The 12,818-nt window shown below is 47.6% G+C and overlaps 2 protein-coding genes and 1 long non-coding RNA gene across 4 annotated transcripts; 2 read left to right on the top strand and 1 right to left on the bottom strand.

Annotated features, from left to right (window-relative positions):
• Positions 1-2,153: 2,153 nt before the first annotated feature.
• On the top strand, positions 2,154-4,446 carry LOC136531548 (divinyl chlorophyllide a 8-vinyl-reductase, chloroplastic-like). The gene has a single exon (XM_066524200.1). It carries the CDS (start codon positions 2,917-2,919, stop codon positions 4,354-4,356), a length of 1,440 nt encoding a protein of 479 aa, XP_066380297.1. The 5' UTR covers positions 2,154-2,916; the 3' UTR covers positions 4,357-4,446.
• Positions 4,447-4,668: 222 nt separating this feature from the next.
• Positions 4,669-8,103, bottom strand: LOC136531559 (zinc finger protein CONSTANS-LIKE 13-like). 2 transcript variants are annotated; one of them, XM_066524210.1, is made up of 4 exons: positions 7,047-8,103; positions 6,682-6,882; positions 5,296-5,591; positions 4,669-5,198 (listed from the first exon to the last, which is right to left on the bottom strand). In XM_066524210.1, exons 1-4 carry the CDS (start codon positions 7,662-7,664, stop codon positions 5,105-5,107), a joined length of 1,209 nt encoding a protein of 402 aa, XP_066380307.1. In that variant the 5' UTR covers positions 7,665-8,103; the 3' UTR covers positions 4,669-5,104. The 2 variants fall into 2 exon arrangements, with proteins under 2 accessions (XP_066380307.1, XP_066380304.1); XM_066524207.1 differs by having other exon boundaries at positions 6,652-6,882; positions 7,047-8,077.
• A 2,406-nt stretch (positions 8,104-10,509) lies between these two features.
• On the top strand, positions 10,510-12,092 carry LOC136539930 (uncharacterized). The gene is made up of 3 exons (XR_010779786.1): positions 10,510-10,759; positions 11,058-11,184; positions 11,584-12,092. It is a non-coding gene; the product is annotated as an uncharacterized lncRNA (long non-coding RNA).
• The last annotated feature ends 726 nt before the right edge of the window (positions 12,093-12,818 follow it).

Raw genomic sequence — 12,818 nt, 5'->3', positions numbered from 1 at the left:
TGTTGTTTGGCTCATGATTGAAAATATTGTTGGCTGATTTGGTGTGAGAGAAAAATACTGTTTGTTGATTGGAAAAATACGACTTATAAATCAAACCAAGTCAAAACGAAAAGGCGAATATGTTCCAGCTGAGAGTTGGTATACCATTAATGTGTTCTAGCTGCTGTTTAGGAACAATTCCCTACGGATGATGCACCATCACATTGGGCGTAGGGGGATAGACACCTGTGATCGTGGGAGTCACTGAGAAAAGGAGATAGGAATAAGAGTCAGAGTTGAGGGGGGAAGAGTCACAACGTGCTTCACGGTCAGACGAAGATCAAAAGGTTATGTGCTTGTTGGTTTTTTCGTTTGCAAGGCGTAGGGGATAGACACCTGTGATCGTGGGAGTCACTAAGAAAAGAAGATAAGAATAAGAGTCAGAGATGAGGGGGGAAGAGTCACAACGTGCTTCACGGTCAGACGAAGATCCGAGGCTATGTGCTTGTTGGTTTTTTCGTTTGGCTTGCAAGCCTGCTCGAGCTAGCTCATGAACTAAACGAGCTAAATTGTTGGCCCAATTCAACTAAACAAGCTAAATTGCTACCACAACTCATTAGCTAAATTGTTGGCCCAATTCAACTAAACAAGCTAAATTGCTACCACAACTCATTAGAGAAAGTAAACAAGCTGCACCAAGTCGGCATTAACAAGCCAGCTACAAATTTTGCGTGAGTGTGCGATGAACCGGAATCAGATTGTGTATTCGATCAATGACGCTATGCCGTGGACTGTTGTAGAAACATTAGAAGCATTCTTTCATCCATAAACTGGTGAGAATAACACCTTTCATGTTTCATCCACGAAAAAAGTCTACTTAACCCCCCACCTTTCATACTTGGTCTACTTCACCCCCAACTATGAAACCGTATGTTTTATCCCCTGAACTTTCTAAAACCGTCTATTTTACCCCCTGGACGGTTTTCAGACATCGGTTTTGATACAGTAACAGCATGTTTGCTACAGCAACGGTGGGTTTGCTACAGTGTCGATGATTTTGAATTTTCTTTTTTTTTATTTATTTTTTGTAAATTTTTGAAAAATCATAGTAAATCATAGAAAAATCATAAAATAAAAAATCTAATTTTATTGGACTCCACATGAGTAGATCTACACAGTGAATATATAATACGGTATGCTTTAGTACAATTTTTTTTTGTAGCTTTAGATTAATTGAAAAATTCAATTTTGTCTGTAATTAATTAGAATTTATCTATAACTAAGTTATACATAGTCCAATGAGTACGAAATTTTTACTATAGTTCAAGCATACAATAATTAGCGTACCATAAAAATTTCACCACAATTGGACCATAGAAGCTGCAGCTATGAATTATTCCAATTAATTACAGACAAAATTAGATTTTCCAATTAATCTAAGGCTACAGTAAAAATTTTGTATTAAAGCATACCGTATTATATATTCACTATGTAGATCTACTCATGTAGAGTCCAACAAAATTAGATTTTTTATTTTATGATTTTTCTATGATTTACTGTGATTTTTTAAAGATTCACCGGAAATAAAAAAAAGAAATTCAAACCCACCATTACTGTAGCAACCAGCAGCTAGTGTAGCAAACCTGCTGTTACTATAGCAAAACCGCTGTCAAAACCATCCGGAGGGGTAAAATAGACGGTTTTGGAAAATTCAGAGGGTAAAACAGACGGTTTCATAGTTGGAGGTGAAGTAGACTTTTTCCTTTCATCCATAGGCCTAACCAGACTTGCTTCTTGGCCATGTGGCATCGGTATTGTTGCTAACTTGCTATCTATGTATACTACTAATCTCTAAAACCTATGTAGTATAGACTAATCTCTAAAACACACGATATGTATATAAAAACTATAGATGGTATCTTATCCTGTTAAATAAAAGTTCACTTTGATTTACCGGTATAGCACTTTGTGTCTTGGGAGGAATGTGTACTTCTGAGCTAGAGCCGGCAGCATCATCTAGCACTAAGCCACTAACATGAAAAAGCAACCCGTCCCTTCCAAATCCAGGATTCAAACACACCCACCTTTTCTGAGGTGGATCGCCCTTAATCGACCGATGTTGTAAAGATTGACAGTAGATACATTATAAGAAAGAGAATTCAGTCAGTACAAAATCCGTTTGGGGACAAGCAGTTTTTTGGGGTAATTAGAAGTCTCTTCATCTTTTGGAGAAAAAAAGAGAAAATTACAGTACATATTTGGCCTCAGATTAGCATTTTGGCACATTAATCTTCGTCGGCGATAACTCGGGCAAGAGATCACCCGAAGCGCAAAATAGTTATCGAGACTCATGCCATACGCTGTCATCACCGGTAACCAAACACTCAAATCAGTAACCCGCACGGAAAACCAATCCAGCAACCGCCCTAGTAGTTTAACGATGGGGAGCAAAATAAGCATTTGAGTATCACGCGAAGCTTTTGCGGTTCTAGAAACAAACCAAGAGAAATCCATCCAACTCCACTGAAATGTGGAAACGGATCGACAGGGGAAAAAACGAGAGAAATCTATCCTCGTTGAAAACGGATCGACAGGGGAGGAAAACAAGACAAGGAACGAAACGGCGCCATGGAGGTGCGAAAAAGAATATAGAAAACCTAATTCAGAGACGACGATCGAAATAAGCCGCAGCAACAGCCAGCAGGCGAAGGGTTGTAGGCAACGGCGGCGGCGGATGCTAGGGTTTCTTGTGCGGAGACAGAAGAGTCACTGCGTTCCGCTTTCATTATGATTATTATGAACGCTGGGCTCTGACGGGCCACGTTTTTTTGTGGCGGGATCTCGATTGCGAACCGGCCCATGGGCTGAGAAAGGTTTGAGCCCAAAATCACGCTGCCAAGTTCGCCCTCGTCTCCTGTCTGCTCGAAAGCAAGTGAAATGACCCCTCCCAACTGTTGTGATGCGATCCATCCGTTGCCCTGCTCTGCTCTGCTCGCCCGCCGTGTCCAGACCAAGGATCACACCACCGGATCCCCCCCCACCTCGCCACCGCCACAAACGCTGCCCCGCTCCTCGCACTCTGACACTCCCCCAATCTCCCGCCTCCCCGTCCACGTCGCCCGCCGCTCCGCCTCCGGCATTCCGTCCAACACCGCCGCCTCCACTGCCATGGCGGCCCTCCTCCTGTCCTCCCGCCTCCCAACCACCAGTACAGCCACGCCGCCGTCGTCCACCCGCCCCGCTCCCCGGTTCCTCTCCTTCCCCGACACCGCCACCCGACGCCGCGGCCGGGGCCCGCTTCTCGCCTCCTCCGCGGCCTCACCGCCGGCGCCTGCTCCGGCGGCGCAGCCCTTCCGCGGGCTGCCGGCCTCCGAGACCACGGTTCTCGTCACGGGCGCCACGGGCTACATCGGCCGCTACGTCGTCCGGGAGCTCCTCCGCCGGGGCCACCGCGTGCTCGCCGTGGCGCGGTCCCGGAGCGGCATCCGCGGTCGCAACTCCCCCGAGGACGTCGTCGCGGACCTCGCCCCGGCCCAGGTCGTCTTCTCCGACGTCACCGACCCGGTCGCGCTGCTCGCGGACCTCGCCCCGCATGGCCCCGTCCATGCCGCGGTCTGCTGCCTCGCCAGCCGCGGCGGCGGCGTGCAGGACTCGTGGCGCGTCGACTACCGCGCCACGCTGCACACGCTCCAGGCCGCGCGCGGTCTGGGTGCCACCCACTTCGTGCTCCTCTCCGCCATCTGCGTCCAGAAGCCGCTCCTCGAGTTCCAGCGCGCCAAGCTCAAGTTCGAGGAGGAGCTGGCCGCGGAGGCCGCGCGGGACCCCGCCTTCACCTACAGCGTCGTGCGCCCCACGGCGTTCTTCAAGAGCCTCGGCGGCCAGGTCGACATCGTCAAGAACGGCCAGCCGTACGTCATGTTCGGGGACGGCAAGCTCTGCGCCTGCAAGCCCATCAGCGAGGAGGACCTCGCCGCCTTCATCGCCGACTGCGTCTACGACCAGGACAAGGCCAACAAGGTGCTGCCCATCGGCGGGCCGGGGAAGGCGCTCACGCCGCTGGAGCAGGGGGAGATGCTGTTCCGGCTGCTCGGGCGCGAGCCCAAGTTCATCAAGGTGCCCATCCAGATCATGGACGCCGTCATCTGGGTGCTCGATGGACTGGCCAAGCTGTTCCCGGGGTTGGAGGACGCCGCCGAGTTCGGCAAGATTGGCAGGTACTATGCCTCAGAGAGCATGCTGCTGCTGGACCCGGAGACCGGAGAGTACAGCGACGAGAAGACGCCGAGCTACGGCAAGGACACGCTCGAGCAGTTCTTCCAAAGAGTGATAAGGGAAGGGATGGCGGGACAGGAGCTCGGCGAGCAGACCATCTTCTAGGCCTTCTCCATTGTCACTTTCCGGGAGAAAGGAACTTGTAAATTCTATGCCGACAATGTAACTTGTAGAAAGGTGAGCTTTTTGACTTCACATGATGCAAACACAACTTGCGATTCGATTGTACCATAGTATGATGATTCTCTGATTTGGAGGAAGAGAAATTTTGTTTGTCTCAAAATCATTGTTGGTTCAAAGAAGCTGAAATCTTGTCTGCACACAGTATATGTTTTCGCCCACTGTTTCTTAACAGTAAACACTGAAAAATATAATTCCACGATTGTTGAATTGTTGAAAGAAATTCACACCACATAATATGAATTATTCGTCTTAACAGATTCCACATTTCCACCATCCCATGTTAACATCATTTCTCAATTCTTGCATTACAACGTTGTTCATTGCTCATCAATGAAAGAAGCTTTTGCATTGGAAATCAAATTGCATAATAAGTTAATAACTACACCAAACCAAACATAACGGTGCTCTTATTATCTCCAGCATGACAAAATCACATACTATGTAGGTGTAGGACTATATACAGGTGTTTGATCTCTCAAAGTAGTGTAGCCACTAGTCACATGACAGCAATATACACACATCATTCCACTGTATATGAAGCTATGGTTATCAGCTATTGAACCGAAGGCAAACAAAATTCTGGCACATTTATGCATTATAATCGCGGAATCGCCCCTAATCAATTTTCTTCTTCGTGCTGGAAGATGCTTAGCATATTGCAAATTTAGGTTCATGTCTGGTTTGCCTTTGCAAAACGCCCCTTGATCCTGAGCCTGCCATCAGCACGAACTTTGCGCGACTCGTACCGGACCTGCCTGTCAAATCTGCAGGAGTTCCATTGCAGCACAGTTATGTACATTAGAAGTTACCGCTCCTTGTCAGGGGAAACAAGAATCATGTCATGGCATATCCATATCTCACCTTCTTGTCTTCCTCTTTGCTTTATAGCGCGAAATGACCGAGTCACGATCAGGGCAAGGCACAACATCAAAGCCAGTCCCTTTGGGTAGACCTTGCATGGGCATGCCAATGCCAGGATTAGCCTGGTGGTTGTCCTCCATACTATTACCATTGCTCATGCTGGGACAGATTTCCGACAATGGAGCAAATGATGACAAGCACGGTTCAGCTGAGCTGACTGGAACCTGATCATATGCCACCTCGACCTTGCATGCATCATTTAGGGCATCCAAATCACAGTTATTCCATCTGCCATTCTGCCAGCCAGAAAAAAACAGCTTGTTAATTGGTGTCCAAATAAGTAAGCACTGTGTACAGAAGTATGAGCACTGAGAGGAAGTGTACATTTATGTTTGAGACTCTTTATGTTTTCCAGAGCTCTTTGATTTTACACCCCATACTTTCTCCTTTTTCATGACTAAGTTCAACCACAGCATGTAGCAGTACTACTTCCTGAACGAGGTGTGAAACTATGGCGGTATCAAATCATTGTTTCAGGTTTATTAATCGAATCTTTTGATGGTATAGCCAGAAAAGAGAAAAAGGAAGCAATAGAACCGTATCAATATATCATAAGCAAGTTATTCTGGTCTTATTCCAGTTATCCAAATGGAATTTGCAAGATTCTTAACTACAGTGACTTCTTTCTGATTCCAAAGTGTTGTGTATTGCTGTTGACACTAGGAACCCCAGATTCAGAATATGTCCCTCTTCAAGATAGATATGACTCAATGGAAAGTGTGTTAAGCATATGATGAAGAATATGCATGGTTTCTGCCATACAATAGGAAATGCTTCAGACACTATCTTCCCTTGGCATAGTTTTTGAATTTTGATTGATGCTGTGGCAAAAATTTTACTGGAATTTTTTATCCAGTGAGAAGAAACCACATGTTTTGCGAAGATTTTTCATAACTTCTATAAGTACTGACTTCATCCATAGTTTGTGAACAGCATGGGTACTCACTGTTCACTTCCTTACTCCCGTGAGATGTATGCTGAAGTCATGAGACTGAGGCAGTTTCGATCAGAATATATCCCTCATCAGATAGGTATGACTTAATGCAAAGCACGTTTTGAGAAAAAATTATATATGTTGTAGAATATGCCATCTATGGTTTCTGCCATTCAAATGGAAATGCTTCAGACACTAACTTGTCTAGGTATAAGTTTCTGAACGATGCTGTCACTCAATGCCCCCTCAATGGGTGAACAAATGCAGTGAAAGATCCTTACTACATGTCTACATCCATAGTTTTAGGTTGTAAAAAACGGGGGTAATCCGTCATAGAAGAGATTCAAGTCCGCAGATCAAACCTCGTAAAGAGGAGTAGGCATGGTTGCAACCTCGTGGTTGTTCTCTGTTCCAAAATTGCCATGTCCAGTGGCATACTGTGGCGACGCCCAGGAAGGGAACTGATCTCCACCAGCTTGCTCTGCCTCGTCACGACCTGCTGATGCCTGCGCACCGCCATCAGACTCTGCGAGCTCCCCCAGCTGCCTAAGGATCTCCTCGTTCATCTTCCCGTCCGGTGAGATGCTCCGGTTCTTGTGGATCGGATAACCAGTTGAGAATTTAGATCAGACAAGTCAGAGTATAACGTAGACATGACTAAAATTTAGTGGGGCAGTGATATATGGGAAGAATATAACGTAGGCATGACTAAAATTTAGTGGGGCAGTGATATATGGGAAGAAGGCATTGGTACTACCTTGGGCGAGGACGGCGTTAAGAGAGGTTCGAATCCATGGCAAGGGGTGGTGGGCACGATCAGATCCTCCAAGCTCAGCACCTGCGGCTCCTCCCAGATGTTCCACCAGGCACCATCTTCAGCGGCCGGCTTGTCGAAGAGGGGCACCCCGAGGACAGCCGCGAGGTCGCCCGCCGGAGGGCACCCGGAGTAGGGCTGCACGGCGCAGCGGTCGTGGAGCGGTGGGTCACCGCCATCACGGTGCCTCCCGAAGTCGCAGTTGGAGCAGAGGAAGGCGGAGGACGAGGCGCGGCGGAAGACGGCCCCGGCGGCGCGGCAGTCGGCGCAGAGCGGAGCGCGGGCGTGGCGGGAGCAGACCCCGTTGGCGCCGTGCACGAGGCGGTCGCACGGCAGGCAGAGCCTGGCGGAGTCGGCGCGGCAGTAGACCGCCGCCGCCGCGGTTCCGCAGTAGTCGCAGGTCGCCGCCGCCGTGCCGGTGCCGGTCTCGTCGCCGCCGGCCTCCACCTCGCCGGGCCTAAGTTTCTTGCCCTCCTCCGGCTCCGCCTCCGCCCGCTCCGGCTCATGGTCCCGGCCCGCGCCCAGCATCTGGTTCCGCTGGTCGTCCTCACCCTCACCCATGCCGTTGGACTTGCGATGACAAGCGCTAGTGAACTACTGGATCGTGAGACTGAGCTAGAGGATGAGATGCAGTCTGCGGAGTGGAGGGAGAGACGGGCCCTGTTTCGCTTCCGTTTGCCCCGACCGGACTTTGCGTGGGGGATAAGAAGGGGGCGGAGACTGGACTGGAGCGAGAAGCGTGAGCGCCGTAAATGCGGAAAGGGACAACCTGAAAGGGAGGCGCCACGCACGACGTCGACGAGGACGGAAGAGCGAGAGCGGAGGGCGAGAGGCTCGCCCCTGCCTCAACGGCTCTACCGTGCACTGCTACTTGTCCGCCCGGCGACTCCCCGCGAAGGCGCGAAGCTTTGCCGGGCGTCGGCGCTGGACATGTGTCCCGTGATCTCGTCGGTTACCCTGTCACCGCATCGGGTGTACGTGACCGGTGAGTGGTGACCCCTTACAGGCACAGCGCGCGACTCGTGAGGGGACGGCGCCTTTGCCGCGAGAAGCTCTTTTTTCGTTCTCGACGCGATGGCAATTGGCGAAGGCACAAGGGGCGAGGGAGAAGGTCGTTGTACCTACGCGCGCAAGGAGCGGGGGGCCCTCGGTCGTGGCGAGGAGCGATGCAGGCGGGAGGTGTGGTCGCTTTCGGAGAGGGGAACCAGAAGGCGTCGCATTGCCCGGGAGGGTAGGGCCGTTGGGGTGGAAAGGACAAAAGGCACGGAGCAGCAGCTTCGCCACGGTTCGACGGGGACGGGATGGGACGGGGATCGGGAATAGAGGAGGTGCACCTGTCTGGCGGGAAGATCTGCTGTCATGCTGTGCCACCCGGCGGGAGATGCAGCCGTTGGTGAAGAAGGGACAGCTGACAGCTCGGAAGCAGAGGAACCTGCGGGAGCCTGGTGATGTCAGCAGTGACGATTTCCTCCCTTCCATAGTTCGATGCCTTCCAGTCTTCCACCCGACTACAAACCCCTTGCCAAGTTCTCGTGTTCCGATTTTAAAAAGAACCATCCAAATATGGTCAAAAAAATTCAACTATAATATGAATGAATAGATTATAAAAAGTTCTATGCTCATATATAATTTGAGATGCAACAGAAATCTATATAAGAAGATATAGCAAAGTGAAATCAGCACATGAAAAGCTGCGGATTTGGCACTAAAGTGCTGGTTCCACTTTTTTTTATTCTCCCTGTATTTTTTTTTGGTTGCATCTCAAATTTTATACGAACATAGGACCCGTTTGGAGGAGCTCCGGCTACTATTGCAACACTGTAGCACGGAGCAGGGGAGCTCAAAATCGTGGCTTCACCGGCTCCTCCTCTCATCAGTTCATTTTTTTTTTGTCTCGATTTCCAAAACAGCTCTATGCTACGGTGTCCTACAGTGTAGCTACAGTTCACGGGTGAGGAGCCGAGCCCCAAGGAGCTACGCCAAACGAGCCCATAGAACTTTTCATCGTACATCCATTTATATTGTTCTTGGAATTTTTTTAGCACGTTTGTGAAGATGGGACAGCTGACAGCTCGGAAGCAGAGGAACCTGCGGGAGCCTGGTGATGTCAGCAGTGACGATTTCCTCCCTTCCATAGTTCCATGCCTTCCAGTCTTCCACCCGACTACAGATCCTTTGCCAAGTTCTCGTGTTCCGATTTTAAAAAGAACCATCCAAATATGGTCAAAAAAATTCAACTATAATATGAATGAATAGATTATAAAAAGTTCTATGTTCATATATATTTTGAGATGCAACAGAAATCTATATAAGATACAGCAAAGTGAAATCAGCACATGAAAAGCTGCGGATTTGGCACTAAAGTGCTGATTCCACTTTTTTTATTCTCCCTGTATATTTTTTTTTGCATCTCAAATTTTGTACGAACATAGAACTTTTCATCATCCATCCATTTATATTGTTCTTGGAATTTTTTGAGCACATTTGGATGTTTTTTTAATACGAGCACGGATGCATGCAGGCGAGAGAACCGGATATGTACGTGCTCCCCCACACGGGCCTCGGCAGCCTACTTTTACTCACTTTGTTGGAAAAAATTACAAAAATCATCTTGTTTTTTATACAGAAATACTTGACTGCAGTCGCCTAATAAGGCGCATTTGTGTGAGTCACCGTTTTCCCTAGGGCGCGGTGGCGATGGCGAGGAAGAGGAGGAGGAGGGTGGGGTCGAGACGCCCGGTGGTGAGGTATCCAGTGGCTAGGGGTGACGGGGGAGCCCTAGACCCTAAACCCTAGCACGCCGTGGCGGAGCGGTGGGCGGTGTGGGGGTGAGGACGAGGAGGAAGGCGGGGTCAAGACGGCCGGTGGTGAGGTATTCCGTGGCCGGGGACAGCAGGAGAGGAGGCAATGGTCGGAGAGGAAGGCTGACGTCAACTGAGAAGAGGGCGGGGTCGAGACGGCCTAGTAGTCTTTATTTTGTGTCTCTATTAGTTATAGAACTTTTTTATTATAGTTGGAAAGGCATCAGTAAGCGTTAGCTGTGTCAATGATTGGTGGGCCCATATGAGGGAAGGCGTTGAGAGGCACCAATGAGGGAGGCGTCGGGAGACGTTGGATGTGTCTATGGTCGGTGGGTCCATATGCGCTGTAACGCCTCCCAACACCTCCAAAGTTGAGAGGATTATGACTTCAAATAAAAGAGCGGCAATTCCTTTTTCGTAGTTTTTTTTAATCAAGGGTAAAACGGTAAATCCATAATTATAAAAATAATGCTTTGAGGAGCATAGTTGGGATGTATGATTCAATAATTAGTTAGATGAAAATCTTCTTTTTAATTAAAAAAGATTTTTTTCTAGGGTTCCATCGTCGCCACGTTCGCGCGTCGCCGTCTACACGTCCCATTCGATCACCCAGCATCGATCCACACTCTGACGCCTCCTCGGGCCTGGCCGCCGTGGGGCGCTGCTCTCGTCGTGCTGCATCTGGCTAAGGAAGAACTGGTAGAGGCTCAGGACGAGTGTGCCGCCATTGCTGTCCAGGACGTAAATTTCGCAGGCCACGGCCGAACGCCGAGCAGCAGCAGCAAGTACTAGGCGCAGCAGGCAAAAGACTACCACCTCCAGCTCCACCTCGCGGCGCTTTGCCTCTGTTTCTGGGTCTGCACATCCCCATCCCCATCCCCCCTCCCCGCCCCCCCCCCCCCCCCCCCCCCCCCCACCCCCCCACCCCCCCACCCCCCTCTGTTATCATCGATGCCTGAAACATTATCAGTCCTGGTGATATTATGAGTCTTTCTGAACTGTTTTAAACTTTGGATCTCTGAATATCGGTTTACTAAGCTTCTGTTAGATGCCACCATCAGTGTTAAATAGTTGGAAGTTATAAACTTCATCTTAGTTGACTGATTATTGTAGTATAACAAAGACTCAACTCTTGTCCAATATTTTTTTTCAGGATATCGCTCAGGAGCCAATATATGTGATGGTTTAATAGATAGATTTGCTACTGCTCGTTCTATTCTCTGAGGATATCGCTGTTGCTTGAAAATCAAGGCAGGGTACTTGCCTTCAACTTGATGAAGGTCACCTCTAATAAAGCGAATTGAGCATTCTTCTGACAAAAAAGCTAGAATGTCAAGTAGATGTGGAGTCCATAGATCTTAATGTCTGAAATGAATTGGAGCAATGTTTACTTTGTTAAATTTGTTTGACTGGTGATACACATTAGGATTACCAAATTGTTCCTGCTTTGTTCTGCCTATGATTGATGGGTGAAATAATAACTTCTGAATTTTGGTGCTTTGTTCAATGATTTTTTTTTATACATGTTCCATGATTATTTATTCTTGTTGCTCATTCCTTGTACCCACCAAAAGTCCAAAACAGTAAGGTGGTAAATTCTGCTTCACCTGCATTGCATAAGTGTTGAGTGAGGAATTCACCATCTTTTTTTTTGTTTTTGTTGGACCTTTTTTTAGCAGGCACTCGATGTTGGATTTTTTTAGAGATGATTTTCAGGGAGTGCCATTGGATCTGGCCATCGCTAATGCACATGGGGAACACCATCCTCTCCAGACTTTGCATTCAGCAGCAAGAATAGGCCATGTGAGGTGGTCACTACACTGTTAAATAAGGATACAGGGATTGGTTTTAGAACAGATAAGAAGGGACAAACAGCTCTACACATGGCTTCAAAAGGCCAAAAGTTTGGCACAGCTTTTATTTTGGTCGATGATCGGCGCCAATTATATGCTTTTAGTCATGGAGAGGAAGGCAACTTATGAATTAAGATAATTCTGAATACTCTGAACCGACTATTGTTGTCCTCACCATCTCATGTTCTTTGTGTTTTCAGTTTGTACGCTTATCTGAATGTTCTTTGTGTTCTCGATCTTTCTTTTCTTCTCTGCCGATCTGGTATGTACCCATGATTATGGCTGTAACTCTGTTGAGGGACACATCATTTAACTGTAATCTTTGAGTTTGTGCGAATCCCCCTTCTCTGTCCAATGTGAGGTATCCCTATAAACCCAGCAGTATATGAGCTAAGGCAATCGTGGGTTGGGCATCCTTCTAGGACTAGTGGGCTGTTTCAAAAAAAAACTAGACATTATTACATTCGGTCCCTACACTTTTTACGCATTCATTTTCAAGTTAAGTTAACTAACTTCAAATTCTATATATATTCTATACCTACTAGCCACCACGGTTTTAAAAGTGAATCGACCACTCACACGTCTTGGTCCATGTGTCATCAGGTTGAATAATGATTGGTTCAATAATGATAGTTGAGAAGGATAATTTCTAATTGTGTCGTCCTCTCCGACTTTGTTTGAACAATTTGAAATTCGAACATAATTTTTGATGTTTTTACCCCTGCATACAGGCTGTGGAGAGAAAAGAAGTAACAACGCTCTATAGACATCAAGTAGGGATTGTTCGAGTGGTAAGCTAACTTGGTCTAGGAGCAGCACCTTGCAGGTTCAAATCCTTGTGCACCACATTTTGCACGCCAATTTTTTGATGTTTTTTTTCTCCTGCTAACAGGCCGAGATACATTCTGATATCATTTTTATTTTATTTTATTTTGATTTTTTGTATATTTATAGGAATTTCAAAAAATAAAGACGTTCAAGTACTGCTGAACAACATTATAGGAATTGCCCGAAACGGATTCATTATCTACTTTGGAAGACAAATTTGAAAAAAAAACAAT

Source organism: Miscanthus floridulus, chromosome 2 (genome assembly GCF_019320115.1).
Source record: "Miscanthus floridulus cultivar M001 chromosome 2, ASM1932011v1, whole genome shotgun sequence".
Taxonomy (NCBI): Eukaryota; Viridiplantae; Streptophyta; class Magnoliopsida; order Poales; family Poaceae; genus Miscanthus; species Miscanthus floridulus.
The sequence above is the reverse complement of the archived record's forward strand: the minus strand, read 5'-3'. Positions and strand labels throughout refer to the sequence as shown.